Raw genomic sequence first — 20,427 nt, 5'->3', positions numbered from 1 at the left:
GAGGGTTCTGATCTCATCCTTGACATCCTCCCACCAGGCGGCCATATCATCATAGAAGTCCACCCTCTCTAGTTGACCCTGTATAAGAGAGTGAACCTGCCTCTGCACAGAAGGATCCTCTAATAGGCTGGAATTCAGTCTCCACAACCCTCTACCTGTCTCAGGACACCGTGTGACACCCAAACAGAAATATAAGGCCAGATGGTCAGAATAAGGGACGATCTTCTCATCTTTCTCACCAATCGTCTCTGTAGGACTAACCAGAGCCAAATCTATCCTACTGCTTCTTCCACCACAAAAATAGGTATACTTTGCCTTCCGACCACCCTGCACAAACACATCTGACAACCCGGCCTGTAGAATGATTTGGTTTAAGACCTTGGAGTCTCGTGTTAGAGGTCTATTAGAGGATCTGTCACTAGTTGTTCTGGAGGCATTAAAATCTCCAGCCAAGATGACGGGGACAGACGTGAAGAGATATGGCTTCACTTCATTATAAAGGTTAACCCTTTCAGTCACTGTCTGTGAACCATAGATATTAATGAGTCGGAGCCTTCTACCCCGAATAGTAACTTCTAGCATTAGGCACCTTCCCATCAATACCTCTGTCAGCCTATGTACAGTTACATCATTGGTGGTAAAGAGGATAGAGACCCCGGCACTTGGTTCCACAGCCAGTGACCAAAAGGATGGACCAGACCGCCATTCCCGCTCTGCCTCACGTAACAGTCCTTGAGTATTTAAACGTGTCTCCTGTAAGAAGAAGATGTCAGCATCAATAGACTTTAGATGGTCATATACGACGTGTCTGGTCCTCCTCACTCTGACACTGTTCACATTACTGGAGAACACTTTAAGGGTAAAGTCGGCCATCATAACAAAGGAAAGAAGAAAGTGCAGAGATGTCACCCCCATCATCACAGATCTGAGTCCGAGCCCTCCTGCTGACCACCTGTTTCCATGTCCGATTCGGACAGACGTTTATCCCGCGGGGGTCTCCTTTTTGTGGGGGGATCACCCTCTTGGTCCTCATTAAATTCATCTACCACTCGCTTCAACTCCCTCTCCATCTCTTCCTCAGCGTCTGACTCTGACAACACACTGTACCTATTTGTGATGGTCATTACACCTGACCCGGGGTCTACTTTCTTTTTGGAGGGCTTTTGGACAGTGGTCCATCCCTCCTCAGGCTTACGGCTGGTTTTGTCTTTTTCCCGTCTCTTCTGCGGATTTATTGATGCTGGGGCAGAAGAAGACATGGCCACAACCTGCTCAGTGACCTCCCTGTTCCCCTCAGTGGCTCCTGGCTGGGACTGGTCGGGCACTGTGTCACCAATATTGTCACCCATATTGTCACCCCTAGTGTCACCTACAGTGTCACCCATGTTGTCACCCCTAGTGTTATGCTGAGGCTCGGGCTGTGTCACTGCTGACCCTGACACCAACGTCTCCTCCTCCAGGTCCTCTGCCCCCTCCAGCAGGTCCTCATCAGGGAAGTCCTTACAGATGTTATGCCAGGCGTCAGGACAGTCCCTGTGGGAGTGACCGGTCTTACCACAGAGGTTGCAGCGGATGTTCTGGCAGGTGGCGCTGACATGGCCGATCTCCCCACATAAATTACACTTCACCAGGGTGCAGACACTCGCGATATGACCGGTCTTCCCACACTTGAAGCATTTTCTGGGCTGACCTGCATAGAAGCAAACCCCTTTCTCCCGACCAATGAAAAATGAATTGGGCAGATGTTGGGTAATGCTATTAATCTGCCGTAACTTTACCAGTACCTTCCACCCGCCCGTCCATATGCCGTCCTCATCCCTGGTCTTAGTCAGGTCTGACATTAGGTCACAGTGCCTTTTTAACCATACAACAATATCCTGGGGGGGACAGACTCGTTCCAGAATATAATGGTGACATTCGCTGTGTCTGGTCTGGAGATGGGGACAAAGCTGAACTTATTCCAGCCATCAGCATCTCTCACCCGGGTGACATGGGCCCAGAAGCGGTCCAGGTCAGACATGAGTTTGAAGCTGACGTCATAGCCCTGCCTGTCAGGAAGGTTTATCACTGCCAGGATGTTAGATGGCAGGAAGCCCATTTGGTGGCACAGAAGTTCACGGACCACAAACCTCCTGTCAGGCAGCTCCTCCTTGGCCCCTCTATGTCTGAACCTGACCACGTTCCTCCTCTTGAAAGCCTGACCCGTGTAGTTTACATTAGACATGAATGGTGACCCGCGGCTCCAGGCATTACCAGAGGAGGCGCCACTACTTCTACCCTCCTGCTGTACTTGGGGGAGCTGTGATGGCTGCTGACCAGCCGTACTAGGGGGGTCTGACACTTGTGTGACTAAAGGGGGGAAGTGTTGTGCATCAGACTGTACAGCCCCCTCCCCACCATCAACCTCTATACTCTGGGGGTCACAAGCCTCTGAAGGCTGAACTAATGGTGGACCTGACCCCAGAGATGACCCCAGATCCCACACAGACTGTGAAGCACCCCCCTCTGCAGACATATTATCAGTAATATCACGTGCAGTCACTGGCAGTATGATCCTGCACTACAGAGCCCAGCAAGCCCTGCAGAGCCATGTCCTGTGAACTCTCTGCTGCACTGCTGCCATCAGGTAAGAGTCCACAGTCCTGCTGCTCTCTACTGCCCCCAGGGGCTTGTGGTGACTGCACTACTGTTACAGAGTTACCTTCAGGTATGTGTCCATAGTCTTGCTTCACCGTGCTGACTGCTGGGACTTGTGGTACCTCTGGAGGAGTCTCTGCAGGTCTCTGATGTTGCTGGACGCTTGCTTCTGCTTGTCTGTACAAATCCCCTTTTTCAAAAGGGAAGCTGGCTGGTCTGAGGAGTGGTCTTGCACAGGACTGCTGGATGTCCTCTTGTCTTGTACAGGACTGCTGGGTGTCCCCTGGTGAGGCTGTAGACTTGGGTGCAGCAGTAGATGGAGATGACTTTGTTGCTGGTCTTTCCTTATATCCCTCAAATCGCTGCTGGTTTCTGAAGGTCTCAGCGACTGGTCCCATCTGGTCCAATACGTCCTCCATGTCCTGCACAGTGTCAGCGAGCTGCACAGCGAGGGAGCTCAGCTTCTTGTCATGTACAGCCTGGTTATTGGGGTTTGCTGCCTTTAGCTTGTAAATACATTCAATTTGTTTCTGCAGCTGTAACTTTGTCTTTTTTAAAGTCTCAAGTCTCTTTACCAGAGCTGGGATCTGCTCGGCCAGACATAGTTCAGGTGCCCGCTGAGTATTGGGGGGCCGCGCTGGTGGGGTACTCACAGGACTCTGCTTCTGAGGTGGGATCTGTCTCGGTGCTGTGGTCACTGCTGCAGGGTCACAATCTCCAGACTGGGGACTGGGCCCCTGGTTCTTCTCAGTGACCGCACTTGTGGCCCCCTGAAGCCTTCCTGGTGTACTCCCTCTGGTCCCCTCTGGCGTGCTTGTAACTTTTGCGCTGCTCCCGCTCCCGTATCGTGTGCGGTCAGAACGTATCAGGACAGGCTGCTGCAGATTCTCCTGCATGGTCTGCTTCTCCAGGGATGTTCTCCTCTGTCTGACTGCAGGAGGGGTGGATTGTACCTGCAGCCATTACCTTACTTGATGATTCCTTCTTTAGTTCCACAGCTTTCTTCTCATCTGTGCTTCTTACTGCACCAGAACTGACAACATTCTGAACATTTCTCACATCCATAGAAACTTTAGGATTTTCATCCATGGTTTGTGGTGTCTGGGGATTAATTCCCAGAATAGGCCGAGAAGCCTGGGCCTTGCTTGGGGAGCTTCCCCACCCAGGGTGGCCCCTCCCTGGGCTTTCTCCAGACATCAGGAGAGCAACACACACACAACCTCTCAGCTAGGAGGCAGTATTATAGTAGGTATATTCTTGTATATAGGGGCAGTGTTATAGTAGTTATATTCTTGTATATAGGAGCAGTATTATAGTAGTTATATTCTTGTATATAGGAGGCAGTATTATAGTAGTTATATTCTTGTATATAGGAGGCAGTATTATAGTAGTTATATTCTTGGATATAGGAGCAGTATTATAGTAGTTATATTCTTGTATATAGGAGCAGTATTATAGTAGTTATATTCTTGTATATAGGAGCAGTATTATAGTAGTTATATTCTTGTATATAGGAGCAGTATTATAGTAGTTATATTCTTGTATATAGGAGGCAGTATTATAGTAGTTATATTCTTGTATATAGGAGGCAGTATTATAGTAGTTATATTCTTGTATATAGGAGGCAGTATTATAGTAGTTATATTCTTGTATATAGGAGGCAGTATTATAGTAGTTATATTCTTGTATATAGGAGGCAGTATTATAGTAGTTATATTCTTGTATATAGGAGGCAGTATTATAGTAGTTATATTCTTGTATATAGGAGGCAGTATTATAGTAGTTATATTCTTGTATATAGGAGGCAGTATTATGGTAGTTATATTCTTGTATATAGGAGCAGTATTATAGTAGTTATATTCTTGTATATAGGAGCAGTATTATAGTAGTTATATTCTTGTATATAGGAGCAGTATTATAGTAGTTATATTCTTGTATATAGGAGGCAGTATTATAGTAGTTATATTCTTGTACATAGGGGCAGTATTATAGTAGTTATATTCTTGAACATAGGGCCAGTATTATAGTAGTTATATTCTTGTATATAGGAGCAGTATTATAGTAGTTATATTCTTGTATATAGGAGCAGTATTATAGTAGTTATATTCTTGTATATAGGAGCAGTATTATAGTAGTTATATTCTTGTATATAGGAGGCAGTATTATAGTAGTTATATTCTTGTATATAGGAGGCAGTATTATAGTAGTTATATTCTTGTATATAGGAGCAGTATTATAGTAGTTATATTCTTGTATATAGTAGGGAGTATTATAGTAGTTATATTCTTGTATATAGGAGGCAGTATTATAGTAGTTATATTCTTGTATATAGGAGCAGTATTATAGTAGTTATATTCTTGTATATAGAAGCAGTATTATAGTAGTTATATTGTATATAGGAGGCAGCATTATAGTAGTTATATTCTTGTATATAGGAGCAGTATTATAGTAGTTATATTCTTGTATATAGGAGCAGTATTATAGTAGTTATATTCTTGTATATAGGAGGCAGTATTATAGTAGTTATATTCTTGTATATAGGAGGCAGTATTATAGTAGTTATGAATATGTTATGGCTGGGTTGTTTCTCTGAAATCATGACGGAAACACTTTATACTTGTGTTGCCCATGACTTACCTTTGTGTTGGAATGTACAGTATGTGGTGATATGTTTTTTTATTTTTTGCTATTTTCCAGTCTTCCCCCTCCTTTCCCTTCCAGGGCTGACATGTTATCATCACCTTGTCCTGTAGAAAACCCCGTCTCTAAGCTTTGCCCTTGTTCCTCTGCAGTATAAACAATGAAGGCTTTGTCTGGTTGGGTTTCCCCTCTGGATTTTCATGGCCCTTATCTATGTAAAGCAATGTCCTCTTCCCACACTTCCTCCTCACCTGCTGCGGTCTCATCCTAGGACACGTCCCCTGTGACCAGAATGAATCATTGTCCAGCCCTATAAGAAAAAAACAAAACAAAAAAATAGGAACTGGTTTTCATCTACAACACTGTGACCTTATGGGCTTGTTCACACTGTGGAATAAGCTAGGAACTTCCGTAGTGTGAACGGGGCCTATATTGGGTAGGTGTGGGCACGGCACAGGTGGAAAGATCTGACCAGGGTGCCTCCAGCTGTTGCAAAGCTACAACTCCCAGCATGCCCTGGCTTTCCGTGCATGCTGGGAGTTATAGTTTTGCAACAGCTCAAGGTGTCATTTTCTAATACATAAAACCACAGAGACAAAGAGCCATTATAATGTCTACATACAGCAGAGTCCATATTACAAGATATCTTATAGTCAAATAAAATTGTCATGTAATGGAGCCACCTGCTGGTCTGTGGGTGCATCTGCATGTTGTTCATAATCAAACTGCAAGTGTGTGGGTGGGAATCCAAAGTACAGTGATCCCCCAATTCACAATGGTCTCAACATACAATAGTTTCACCATATAATGGTCTTTTCTGGACCATTGTAACTTGAAACCAGACTCAACATACAATGTACAGACAGTCCAGATCTGTGATGCATGTCAATGGCCGGAAGAACCGACCAATCAAAATGGGCATTCACTGGTAAAACCCCTGTATTACTGAAGTTTATGCACTGACTGGTGTTTGGTACCGCCCCCTACAGTCCAGGGAGGATGTCCGGGCATGCTGGGAGTTGTAGTTTTGCAACAGCTGGAGGCTCCCTGCTTGGGAAACACTGACATAGACAGTGATTTACAGCTCCCAGCAGATCTTTCTTACTTTTATATGTAAGGATTTGCTTTATCTATATTTATCTAGTTGGAGGACATTTTGGGGCTTCAGAACCAATTACCAGGTTTCCATAGAGTTCTGGTCTCAACATACAATGGTTTCAACATACAATGGTCGTCCTGGAACCGATTAATATTGTAACTTGAGGGACCACTGTACACTAGAAATTCTTGTTAACTTTTAATGAGATTGTTTTTCCCCTTGGCAGCCATTATAGTCGCCACCCAACTTTATCTGAATTCTGTACAGCGCTTACCTATAGTTTTGCATATTTATGTGAAATTTCATATGAAGGCATTTTATAGATGTATAGATATAGACACACACACACAGCAGGGGAAATAAGTATTGAACACGTCACCATTTTTCTCACTAAATATATTTCCAAAGATGTTATTGACATGAACTTTTCACTAGATGTTGGTTACGACCCAAGTAACCCATACATACAAAGATACCAAAACAAATAAGATTATGTGTAATAATGTGAAATGATACAGGGAAAAATTATTGAACACGTGAAGAAAGGGAGGTGCAAAAAGGCATGGAAAGCCAAGACAACAGCTGAAATCTATCAGTAATAAGAAAGCAACCCAGCCCCACTGTCTGTGTACATACATTACATTACTTATCCTGTACTGATCCTGAGTTATATCCTGTATTATCCTCCAGAGCTGTACTCACTATTCTGCTGGTGGGGTCACTGTGTACATACATTACTTATCCTGTACTGATCCTGAGTTATATCCTGTATTATCCTCCAGAGCTGTACTCACTATTCTGCTGATGAGGTCACTGTGTACATGCATTACATTACTTATCCTGTACTGATCCTGAGTTATATCCTCTATTATACTCCAGAGCTGTACTCACTATTCTGCTGGTGAGGTCACTGTGTACATACATTACATTACTTATCCTGTACTGATCCTGAGTTATATCCTGTATTATCCTCCAGAGCTGTACTCACTATTCCGCTGGTGAGGTCACTGTGTACATACATTACATTACTTATCCTGTACTCATCCTGAGTTATATCCTGTATTATACTCCAGAGCTGCACTCACTATTCTGCTGGTGAGGTCACTGTGTATATACATTACAGTACTGATCCTGAGTTATATCCTGCATTATACTCCAGAGCTGTACTCACTATTCTGCTGGTGGGGTCACTGTGTACATACATTACATTACTTATCCTGTACTGATCCTGAGTTATATCCTGTATTATACTCCAGAGCTGTACTCACTATTCTGCTGGTGGGGTCACTGTGTACATATATTACATTACTTATCCTGTACTGATCCTGAGTTATATCCTGCATTATACTCCAGAGCTGTACTCACTATTCTGCTGGTGAGGTCACTGTGTACATTACATTACTTATCCTGTACTGATCCTGAGTTATATCCTGTATTATACTCCAGAGCTGTACTCACTATTCTGCTGGTGGGATCACTGTGTACATACATTACATTACTTATCCTGTACTGATCCTGAGTTATATCCTGTATTATACCCCAGAGCTGTACTCACTATTCTGCTGGTGGGATCACTGTGTACATACATTACATTACTTATCCTGTACTGATCCTGAGTTATATCCTGTATTATACCCCAGAGCTGTACTCACTATTCTGCTGGTGGGGTCACTGTGTATATACATTACAGTACTGATCCTGAGTTATATCCTGGTAAAGTGCAAGCTGATCAGCTACCACCGGACCATCCTCCCAAAACCAACGCACGGCAGGTGTATGGCAGCACCGAATGCAGAAACAAGGAAGAAATGCCAGCGAGGTAAAGCGGATCCCAGATTTATTAAATGGATAAAAACAGGAACGGTAAATACAGGGTTACGCGTTTCAGGCGTGTAACAGGACGCCCTTAGTCATACGGACTAAGGGCGTCCTGTTACACGCCTGAAACGCGTAACCCTGTATTTACCGTTCCTGTTTTTATCCATTTAATAAATCTGGGATCCGCTTTACCTCGCTGGCATTTCTTCCTTGAGTTATATCCTGTATTATCCTCCAGAGCTGTACTCGCTATTCTGCTGGTGGAGTTACTGGACAAACACTGATCAAGTAGGTTGGGAGATTTCAGCTCTGGAGCCCTGAGAATTGTAATTTGTTTATTCGTGCCCAGGTTCTTGGACATCCCGTCTCGGAGGACCACATACCAGATGTTGCGTTGATCGGGGAGTTTTCTGACACTGCTGAACTGAGGAAAATGGTGCAGCTGATGCTGGGGTGCGCGATCAGCTGTGACAAGAAGGAAGGTGACTAGCTAAACCTTACATTGAATTTTTTTAGTCTAACCCAGTGTTTCCCCAAGCAGGGTGCCTCCAGCTGTTGCAAAACTACAACTCCCAGCATGCCCGGACAGCCAAAGGCTGTCCGGGCATGCTGGGAGTTGTAGTTTTGCAACAGCTGGAGGCACCCTGCTTGGGGAAACTCTGGTCTAACCTAATATTTTTCACTAAATTCTTATGGACGAATAAGCAGGCTTCTGCTGTCTTACACTCTAATGCAGCAGTATAAAGCATGGAGAAGTATCAGGTTTGCTTGGAATATTACTTTACATTTACAATGGGGTATTAATACATTTGGAAAGCGCTTATAGATTATATTGTGAATTGCAGCCTCTAATGCTTCTTCTCTAACCTTTTGTGTTTGCTCAGAACATATCCAGCAGATCATGACCCTGGGGGAGTCGGTGCAGCAGGCGGTCATGGAGTCCATACAGGAGGTAGGTGCTCATGTCTGCTTACAGTCACATCTAGAGTGCTATGCCCTGTCACGCTAGATAATTGTAGGCTGGGCCATCTAATGCAGTGCTTTCCCAACCAGGGTGCCTCCAGCTGTTGCAAAACTTTAACTCCCAGCATGCCCGGACAGCCAACGGCTGTCCGTGCATGCTGGGAGTTGTAGTTTTTGCAACAGCTGGAAGCACCCTGGTTGGGAAGCACTGATCTTGGGAAAGAGATCAGGCATGATAAATTATAAAATGCCTGGTCCTTTTGTACTTGAAGGAGAAAAAAAAAAACTGCTGCTAGAAGTGTCTGGCAGCAGCCTACCCTCCTCTTTCTCCTTATTGAAAATGCCTGCATGCTTGACTGAGTGTGCATATGTATGGGGGGGCGTCCAGAGAGATATCTCTTAGATGATTAAATGTTCAGCTATCTAAAGTGTGTCAGCTTAAGCCAGTGATTTTTAAAGGGGTACTCTGGTGGAAAACATTTTATTTTTATTTTTTTTTAAGGTCTTTTTTTATTTATTTTTTTTAAGTCAACTGGCTCCAGAAAGTTAAACAGATTTTGTAAATTACTTCTATAAATTTTTTTTTAATCCTTTCAGTTCTTATTAGCAGCTATATACTACAGAGGAAATTCTTTTCTTTTTGGATTTCTTTTCTGTCTGTCCACAGTGCTCTCTGCTGACACCTCTGTCCATGTCAGGAACTGTCCAGAGTAGAGGCAAATCCTCATAGCAAACCTATGCTGCTCTGGACAGTCCCTGATATGGACAGAGGTGTCAGCAGAGAGCACTGTGGTCAGACAGAAAAGAACTTCCTGTGGATCATACAGCAGCTGATAAGTACTGGAAGTTCTATTAAAAAATCTTAATCCTTCCAGAACTTATTAGCTGCTGAATGCTACAGAGGAAATTATTTTCTTTTTGGAACACAGAGCTCTTTGCTGACATCACGAGCACAGTGCTCTCTGCTGACATCTCTGTCATTTTAGGATCTGTCCAGAGTAGGAGTAAATCCCCATAGCAAACATATGCTGCTCTGAACAGTTCCTAAAATGGACAGAGATGTCAGCAGAGAGCACTGTGCTCGTGATGTCAGCAGAGAGCTCTGTGTTCCAAAAAGAAAACCATTTTCTCTGTAGTATTCAGCAGCTAATAAGTACTGGAAGGATTAAAAAAAAATTAATAGAAGTAATTGACAAATCTTTACTTTCTGGCACCAGTTGATTTAACAAAAAAAAAAAAACTTTTTAAGAAGTATTTTTTGAGCTGTATGTTTTTTGTTTTTTGCAAAGTTTTAAAATATTTTAAACATTTTTTCTTATAAGCTCAAGAGTTGTAGGAGCCAGGCTTAGCTGCAGCATGCATGCCTCCTCTCTCCCCCACACCTCCCTGCCCTGCATGATTGATATATGGGGTTTGGCTTCCAACACTCAGCCTTGTACATCAATCGAGCAAGGCAGAGGAGGGGGAGGGAGGATCCATGCATGCTGCAGCTCAGCCCGGCTCTACTACTCTTGAGCTTATAAGAAAAATTATGATTTTATAACTTTACAAGCAGCCATCAGCTATGAGACAGGTGTCATTTGTTTTCTCTACCATCTGAGCCTGATATAGAGCTGACAGATTCCCTTTTAAACCTATATACTCCGGTATGATTGGTCAGATCATCGGAGTCCTATGATTCACTATTATGAGGGTGATTGGACATTGAAAGGGGCAGGGTCATATACAGCTGCCTTGTATTCACCGCCTCAGGCTCTGGTCAAACATTAGTAACCAATATAAGGGAATGTAGGGGAACAAGGTTCTTAAAGGGGTATTCCACGAAAAAAACGCATTTTATTTTTATTCTTTTTTATATCAACTGGCTCCAGAAAGTTAAACAGATTTGCAAATTACTTCTATTAAAAAATCTTAATCCTTCCAATAATTATCAGCTGCTGAAGTTGAGTTGTTCTTTTCTGTCTGGCAACAGTGCTCTCTGCTGACATCTGCCTGTCCTGGGAACTGCAAAGAGTAGAAGAGGTTTGCTATGGGGATTTGCTTCTACTCTGGACAGTTCTCGAGACACGTGTCATCAGAGAGCACTTAGACAGAAAAGAACAACTCAACTTCAGCAGCTCATAAGTACTGAAAGGGTTAAGATTTGTTTAATAGAAGTAATTTACAAATCTGTTTACCTTTCTGGTACCAGTTGATAGACCCTGAATAACCCCTTTTATTTAATGGCCAGCAAACCCCCCCAAAAAAACAGCAAGAGGCCCCACTGTAGGACCCGTACCTCATTCGGTATAAGGCTGCAGTGCTGACTGTGTGTATTATCCCCCTGCAGCTCCTGAGCAAGGAACCCACCGACACAGCAACGCCCGATAGCTACGTCAACTACGACAGCCAGGTAAGTGTATCCCTCCCCCCCCCCCCCCTCTCATTTATCTGTATAAAACTTCTATACAGTATATTGGTGTTCTGTAACCTGCAGCTATGAGGAACTACAACTCCCAGAATATTTACTTAGCAGCAGGTTGCAAACTGTCCCATACCAGCATGTCTATGCCAGTGTTTCCCAACCATGGGGCCTCCAGCTGTTGCAAAACTACAACTTCCATACAGTATATTGGTGTCCTGTAACCTACAGATATGTTGAACTACAACTCCCAGAATACTTACTTACTTAGCAGCAGGTTGCAAATTGTCCTATACCAGCATGTCTATGCCAGTGTTTCCCAACCATGGGGCCTCCAGCTGTTGCAAAACTACAACTTCCATACAGTATATTGGTGTCCTGTAACCTACAGATATGTTGAACTACAACTCCCAGAATACTTACTTAGCAGCAGGTTGCAAACTGTCCCATACCAGCATGTCTATATTTCTATGCCAGTGTTTTCCAACCAGGGTGCCTCCAGCTGTTGCAAAACTAAAACTTCCATACAGTATATTGGTGTTCTGTAACCTGCGGCGATGTTGAACTAAAACTCCCAGAATACATACTTAGCAGCAGGTTGCAAACTGTATGTCCCATAATGCATTTTTCTTTGTAAACACTGAACCAGCAGGGGGGTGGTGGTGGGGGGGTAACGGATAGAAATTATAGTTACTATTATAGTTGTCTATGCTGAGATGTTCTACTCTAGTCACATCCAAAGCTGTAGGTAGTGACATTGATTCCTATGTGATACCCCTGGCTGGTTCAGTGTGTTTACAAAGAGCATGGATTTGTCTATGCCAGTGTTTCCCAACCAGGGTGCCTCCAGCTGTTGCAAAACTACAACTTCCAGCATGCCCGGACAGCCTTCGGCTGTCCGGGCATGCTGGAAGTTGTAGTTTTGCAACAGCTGGAGGCACCCTGGTTGGGAAACACTGGTCTATGCTGATATGTTCTACTCTAGTCACATCCAAAGACCTTGAAACCCCTGCTCCTTTATTCCCTTTTTTTTGTCTTGCAGTCGCGTAAATATTACTTCCTCAGTGAGGACACGGATGAGAAGACGGGCATCTTGCATCGCTGTCATGAGCTGGAACAGCAGGTATGCTGGTACTGCAGGTGATGCGTGGCATGCACTTTATGCGGTGGTGGTGGTGTCGTGATTTTGCTACATTACTGCCCTCTGACCCTAATCAACCTGGGGACGTTTGATATAAATGGCGCTAACTAAAATGCCGGGTTTCCCCATGGCAACCAATTGGTCATATCAATCAAAATCCGATTGTTTACCATGGGCAACACCGCTGTTTAACTTTTGCATTTTTCCTTTTTTTTATTTATCACCTAGTATTTGTTCATTTGCTTATTAATGGTCTGCAGGCAGAAACCCCCTTGGCTAAATATCGGGCTAAATATAGCTGTGTGCCTTCTAATAGGTTGTCACTAGAGATGAGCGAACTTACAGTAAATTCGATTCGTCACAAACTTCTCGGCTCGGCAGTTGATGACTTTTCCTGCATAAATTAGTTCAGCTTTCCGGTGCTCCCGTGGGCTGGAAAAGGTGGATACAGTCCTAGGAGACTCTTTCCTAGGACTGTATCCACCTTTTCCAGCCCACCGGAGCACCGGAAAGCTGAACTAAATTTATGCAGGAAAAGTCAGCAACCGCCGAGCCGAGAAGTTCGTGACGAATCGAATTTACTGTAAGTTCGCTCATCTCTAGTTGTCACAGCCCTAAAGCCCCCCCCCCTGCCGGACACTTATTTCCTATTCATAAGTATGGCCATGTTTAGTTGCCCCATAGTGGGGCAGCACTTAGAAATGTGCATTAGCTTGGGGAATCCCTTTTTTTTTTCTCAAGGCCGGATCCCTGCGATCAGACACTTATCCCCGATACTGTTAACATGGGTTGTGTCCATCTTGAAAAAAGAGAATAAGGACAGTTATACCCCAAATTATTGTGTCTGGAAGGGTTTCCCCAACCAGTGTACCTCCAGCTGTTGCAAAACTCCAACTCTCTGCATGCCTGGACAGCTGGGAGTTGCAGTTTTGCAACAGCTGGAGGCACTCTGGTTGGGAAAACACTGCTTTAAAGGGGTTCTCCGGTGGAAAACTTTTTTTTTTTTTTTTTTTTTTTTTTTTTTTAAATCAACTGGTGCCAGAAAGTTAAACAGATTTGTAAATTATTTAATTACTTAAATTAAAAAAAAATCTTAATTCTTCCAGTACTTTTTAGCTGCTCAATACTACAGAGGAAATTTATTTTCTTTTTGGAACCCAGTGATCTCTGCTGACATCACGAGCACAGTGCTCTCTGCTGACATCTCTGTCCACTTTAGGAACTGTCCAGAGCAGCATATGTTTGCTATGGGGATTTTCTCCTGCTCTCCTGGACAGTTCCTAAAATGGACAGAGATGTCAGCAGAGAGCACTGTGCTCGTGATGTCAGCAGAGAGCTCTGTGTTCCAAAAAGAAAATAATTTCCTCTGTAGTATTCAGCAGCTAATAAGTACTGGAAGGATTAAGATTTTTTATATTTATAATATATATATATTTATTTATTTACAAATCTAGAACAGGTGAGGTTTTCGTTACTCACATGTAGGCAACAGACTTAGACAAACATAAGCGGGAATGTACAGATAAGAGGCGATCGCGATTACATGCCTGGCGGCACTTCCTCTGGCCTCAACACGTGCTGAGGCCAGAGGAAGTGCCCGCAGGCACAAAATCGCGATCGCCTCTTATTTGTAGACCCCACTGATGTTTGTCTAAGTCTGTTCCCTACATGTGAGTAACGAAAATTAAAGAAGAATTGGCAGTACCGGTGAGTGCCATCTCTTCTCTTCTGTATGCTGTAATTTACAAATCTGTTTAACTTTCTGGCACCAGTTGATTTAAAAAAAATAATAATAATAATAAAGTTTTCCACCGGAGTACCCCTTTTTAACTAGTCAAATTAGTGGGTAACTATATATGGAATTCCCCTACTTTCACGTTGGGGGTTGGTTTTACATACCGAAGCGGTGGTTTCTGACCTGCAGACTGGTGATCGTGATGGTGGTGGGGGCCGGGCTTCTAAAACACAGCACTTCATTCAGTGATTTCACCCTCTAAAAAGGTTTTAAGCTGAGTTTGGTTTGGCATCCGGAGATGTTGGGTGAGTTTTAATCCCTGCCTTGTACCTGCTACCTCCTAATCCGTTTGCATGCCTGCCAGCTGCCTAACCTGCAGTGCCAGGGAAGGGGTTCGTCATGGCACGGACATCCCCCCTGGTCTGTGCCTGCTTGTTTGCTTCTTGTACCATCTTATGCACTTTATTGCCTATGTATATGGACTTGTCATGTTCCCCCCCCCCCCCCCCCCCCCCCCCCAAGTACTGTTTGCAGCTGTTCTGTGGGTCCCAACAGGGCCATAGGATGTCATGACACCCTAGGCCTATGCAAGCAGCCTATTGTACACTCGCTGCACCATTGGTGGGAGGGGAATGGAGCAGCTGTCCTGTCATCTGACAGCTGTTCAGTTTCGTCTGACTCTCAGAATAAGTTGTATTGTTGGCCTGCTATGGAGACGATCCATTAATGGGTCCAGGCTATGGATTGGACTGAACCAAACCCCCGGGACGTAAAGAATTCCAGAGTGAGGGAGTTTGCAGAATGTTGCATGTTATACCTGTACCTTGTCCCTTTCCACCCACCCTCATGCATGGATCTGCCCGTAGACCGCACTGCATCTTGGGTTTTTATTTGTTACATTTCCTGACATCACTTGTAAATAGAAAAAGTACATTTTTAGTCATTTGGGACGTCCATGCTGGGAGTTGTAGTTCCATACAGCCACATGGCTTGCCTGCCTGTGATCTATATCACTTTTTTCACCCCACAGACCCATACAGGTAGGTTACTAATTAATATTTAGGGCAGTGGTGTCAAAACTGTGGCCCTCCAGATGTTGCAAAACTACAACTCCCAGCATGCCCGGACAGCCGTAGGCTGTCCGGGCATGCTGGGAGTTGTAGTTTTGCAACAGCTGGAGGCACCCTGCTAGGGAAACACTGCTATAGACATGTCAAAAAGTTGTTTTATTTATTTATTTTTAAGTGGCTGTCCGGGCATGCTGGGAGTTGTAGTTTTGCAGCATCTGGAGGGCCACAGTTTTTACACCACTGATTTAGGGTAACTAAAGAAAGGAACCCCATTGTTGTCACCCTTAACCCCTTCTTTGGCTGTTGTCTTTGTTTTAACCCTTCTCACACTGTGTGCACCTGGCTCCTCTCCTTCCCGTGTCGTGTCCCCCCTTTTCCCTCCCCTCGCCTTTCCCTCCTTAAGGTGTCGCTGCTGACGGAAGAGAAGCGCACTCTGATGTCCGAGAACAGAGTCCTCCGAGAGCAGCAGGACTCGCCCGAGGGAGAAATAGCGCCTCCGGTGTTCAGCAAGAAGATGCTGCTGTTACAGAGTCAGATTGAGCAACTTCAGGAAGAAAACTACAGGTATTGCTAGAGCAGGTTACAGACTAGATTAGTGTCGCCCTGTTGTTGGTCGTGTAACAGCAGAGTTCTAAAACAGCGCCACACCTGTCCCTAGGCTGTATGTGTTATTGCCGCACAGATCTATAACTTTTAGGTCAATGTTTCCCAACCAGGGTGCCTCCAGCTGTTGCTAAACTACAACTACCAGCATGCCAGGACTGCCTTTGGCTGACGGGGCTTGCTGGGAGTTGTAGTTTTGCAACAGCTGGAGGCTTCCTGGTTAGGTAACGCTGCTTTAGATGTACGATTTCTAGAGCTGAGCTACAATTTCCAGACACCACGCATGGACAGGTATGGTGCTTTTATTTGGGGGGGGGGGGGGGGGGGGCGGGGGGGGGAAAGTAGCCATGTTTGTGTAATCCTAGGAGATTGTCTAATGACCAATAATAATGCTCCAGTGACATTTAACCCCTTGTTCTAGGCTGGAGAGTGCACGCGATGACTACAGGCAGCGGTGCGAGGAGCTGGATCGAGAGGTGCAGGATGTACATCAGCGTAACCAGGACTTAACTGGTCTGGCACATGAGGCCCAGTCACTACGGGACGAGATGGATGGATGTACTCCGGTAAGGACTGTTTAGAAGCCTGGAATAGAATTATGGGGAGGCTGATAACTGAGAAACAATTGAGTGTAGAGATGAGCAAACTTACAGTAAATTCGATTCATCACGAACTTCTCGGCTCGGCAGTTGATGACTTATCCTGCATAAATTAGTTCAGCTTTCAGGTGCTCCCGTGGGCTGGAAAAGGTGGATACAGTCCTGGGAGACTCTTTCCTAGGACTGTATCCACCTTTTCCAGCCCAAGGGAGCACCTGAAAGCTGAACTAATTTATGCAGGAAAAGTCATCAACTGCCGAGCCGAGAAGTTCGTGACGAATCGAATTTACTGTAAGTTCGCTCATCTCTAATTGAGTGCACTGAGATGCACGGATGGAGGTATGTTATACTTTACGTCTAACGTCTTCTAAAGCAAACTTATGTTATAATCTCAAAAATCAGGGTTGACTTGGCCACAGTTTGACTATTCCAGAAGGCTGGGATTTGGAGAGCAGTCTTTATCAGAATGGTAGCTATCGAAAAATGTAATGTTTACAATCTCCTTTGTGCTGCCTGGTTCTTTCTCACGCAAAAACTTTTTGCATATCTCATATTTTTATTTTTATTTTTTAAATCAAGAAATTTTTATTGAATATTTTTGCATAAAACAAAAAACATACAAAAATACAAAACCCCCAACCCATCCCTTCCATACAAAAACTCCCCCTCTCTCCTAGTCCCGTGTCCTTCCCCCAAGACAAATCCAGTGGGGACAGCACCAAAGCACAGTTCCGCACGCATGGAATAGGAGTATGGCAGAAAACATATTCGCATGGGAAAACCAGCACCACTCTCCAATATCAGGCATTTAAGGGTTACTCTGTTACTAGACATCTTAACCCTGGGGGGTGGGGGTCAGACCACTGGGACCCCCGCTATCTCTGGCCCGGTACCCTGTTGTTCATGAACATTTATGTTTAGAATGCCAGCTGTGCTAGGCTTTGAAGCGACCATGGTTGACATGACCCCCGCCATTCATGTCCGTTAGGAGAGACAGAGATGCAGAGTTTGTGTATCTCCAAATCTGTCGTAGAAAAAATATGGAGGGCATGTTGACCCTCAGCTTTGGGCTGTGGTCGACAGTAATCCCGGCACGGAGTGGAGATTATGGAAGGGGGGGGGGGGTCCTATCCTGTGAGCAGGGGGAAAAGATGTCTAGTACCGGAGTACTGCTTTAACCCCAAATCTAGAAATCGGCGACGTCCCATTGTAACCAGTAGCAAAACACAAAAAAGCTGACTATATGTATTTAAGCAGACTGAACCCATGAGTTCGGCAGGGACAGACCAGCCATATAATGTGTATAAGAATCTCCCAACTCTACTTGGTGCAAAGAGAGAAAGGTCAGGCGGAGCACAAATGTGTAGACATAGAAGTCAGGAAATATATCGTATGGCTAGCTTAAAGGGGTACTTCAAATTCAAATCAACTGGTGCCAGAAAGTTAAACAGATTTTTAAATTACTTCTATTAAAAAATCTTTACCCTTCCAGTACTTTTTAGCAGCTGTATGCTACAGAGGAAATTCTTTTCTTTTTTTAATTTCTTTTTTGTCTTGTCCACAGTGCTCTCTGCTGACACCTCTGTCCATATCAGGAACTGTCCAGAGCAGGAGAAAATCCCCATTGCAATCCTATGCTGCTCTGGACAGTTCCTGACACAGAGGTGTCAGCAGAGAGCACTGTGGACAAGACAAAAAAGAAATAAAAAAAAAAAAAAGAATTTCCTCTGTAGCATACAGCTGCTAAAAAGTACTGGAAGGGTAAAGATTTTTTTAATAGAAGTAATTTACAAATCTGTTTAACTTTCTGATGAGATATATATATATATATATATATATATATATATATATAATATATATAATAAACTTTATAATATAACAAATATATATATATTATATTTATAATATTATACTGTATTATAATTATATATATTTATAATTATATTTATAATTATATTATATTATAATTATATTTATAATTATAATATTATATTATAATTATATTATATTTATAATTATAATTATATTATATTTATAATTATATTATATTTATAATTAATATTTATATTATATTTATAATTATATTTATAATTATAATTATATTATAATAATTATATTTATAATTATAATTATATTATATTATAATTATATATTTATATATTATAATTATATTATATTTATAATATTATATTTATAATATTATATTTATAATATTATATTTAATAATTTATAATATTATATTTATAATTTATAATATTATATTTATAATTATTATTATTATATTTATAATTATAATCCACCGGATAACATGGACACTTGTTTGTACTTCATTCCCATCAGGCACTCTTCAGACCGTGTGGGGAAGTTAGAATCTCTTTGTCGAGTCTTACAAGAAAAAGCTGGAAGATCTGGGGGATCTGCGTCGTCAGGTGAAGCTTTTAGAGGAGAGGAACACGGTTTACATGCAGCGCACGTGTCAGCTGGAGGAGGAGCTCCACAAGGCGCACAGCCTCCCGCGGACAGGTGGAAAGCCTCAGCCGACAGGTAAGACCGCCACATCTGGCAAGAGAGAACCTGGAGATGAGTTGGTACATGCTATGTGCTGCTGCTGGGCATCCGGGTAACGTGGTCCTCTGTCACCATGGCAGGTCCAGGAGATGAACAAGAAACACTCTGCGGAGTCTCTACGGGCTGAGAAGTGGCAATTTGAGTATCAGACCCTAAAGGAAAAATTTGAGGCTTTACAGAAGGAGAAAGAGGTGAGGGATGTGTCTGTTTATAGGACTTCATGTCTGACTGAGGGTCCGGATGCTTATCCATTGAACAGAGGTGTTTGCCGCTGATCCTAGTGGTCGACCATGTGTGATCTGTTATGTAAGACTTCAGACCTATTAGAATTTATTTACATGACTACTTCTTCATAGAGAATGTGTACCCTGACTGACCAGAAGTCTTTGGGGGGGGGGGGGGGGGGGTTTCTATACTTGGATATTCACTCTAATATGTCTTCTTTCAGAGGCTGGTGGGCAGAAAGAGACTCTCTGCGGGAGACCAATGAAGAAACTGCGGTGCTCCCACCTTCAGCAGACATGCCTGGTGCAAGCAGGTGAGAGGATCCTACCTTTAAATAACAGAATGGATAAAAGTCCATTAATGGGACCCCTTATAAACACATCCTGCCCCCTCCCCCCTATGATCACTATTTCAGGGTTGCCGATTGCTTTGTACAATTTTTTTATGGTCCGTGCAAGATCTTTTGGGAAGGTGGTTCATGCAACAAATACAAGATACAACTTATTAGACCAGTGTTTCCCAACAAGGGCGCCTCCAGCTGTTTGCAAAACTACAACTTCCAGCATGCCCGGACAGCCGATAGGCTGTCCGGACATGCTGGGAGTTTGTAGTTATGCCACAGCTGGGGACACCTTGGTTTGGAAAACACTGTATTAGGTTAAGTACTGTCCACTATTTGTCTGATAAGCATGGCCAATTTAGGGAACTTCCAAAATATGGATCCCCTGCCCCCCTTAATCCCCCCCATTCATCATAGAATTTGCTGATAAGTATTGGAGTTCTTGCTCTTCAAGGAACTTCATTAATTTACAGATGCCCTCTCTGGACTGTCCATCTCCAGTGGACAACTTGGCTGCGGAGATCCTGCCTGCAGAGCTCAAGTAAGTTTTGAGCTAACGGTATATATTGATATGGGGTGGATGGATGG

At 43.5% G+C, this 20,427-nt stretch overlaps 1 protein-coding gene across 1 annotated transcript in view; it reads left to right on the top strand.

Moving 5' to 3' along the window:
* HOOK2 (hook microtubule tethering protein 2) overlaps positions 1-20,427 on the top strand; it is a 52,053-nt gene that overhangs the window by 14,081 nt on the left and 17,545 nt on the right. The window contains 14 exon segments of the mRNA XM_056570344.1: positions 8,544-8,676; positions 9,079-9,146; positions 11,487-11,549; positions 12,601-12,681; positions 15,908-16,068; positions 16,529-16,662; positions 19,040-19,083; positions 19,085-19,213; positions 19,215-19,250; positions 19,355-19,476; positions 19,723-19,768; positions 19,770-19,812; positions 20,313-20,332; positions 20,334-20,380. Of these exon segments, the coding sequence (XP_056426319.1) occupies positions 8,544-8,676; positions 9,079-9,146; positions 11,487-11,549; positions 12,601-12,681; positions 15,908-16,068; positions 16,529-16,662; positions 19,040-19,083; positions 19,085-19,213; positions 19,215-19,250; positions 19,355-19,476; positions 19,723-19,768; positions 19,770-19,812; positions 20,313-20,332; positions 20,334-20,380 (1,127 nt within the window).

This window comes from Hyla sarda, chromosome 4, assembly GCF_029499605.1.
Source record: "Hyla sarda isolate aHylSar1 chromosome 4, aHylSar1.hap1, whole genome shotgun sequence".
Taxonomy (NCBI): Eukaryota; Metazoa; Chordata; class Amphibia; order Anura; family Hylidae; genus Hyla; species Hyla sarda.
This window is presented reverse-complemented; position numbering and strand designations above follow the sequence as displayed.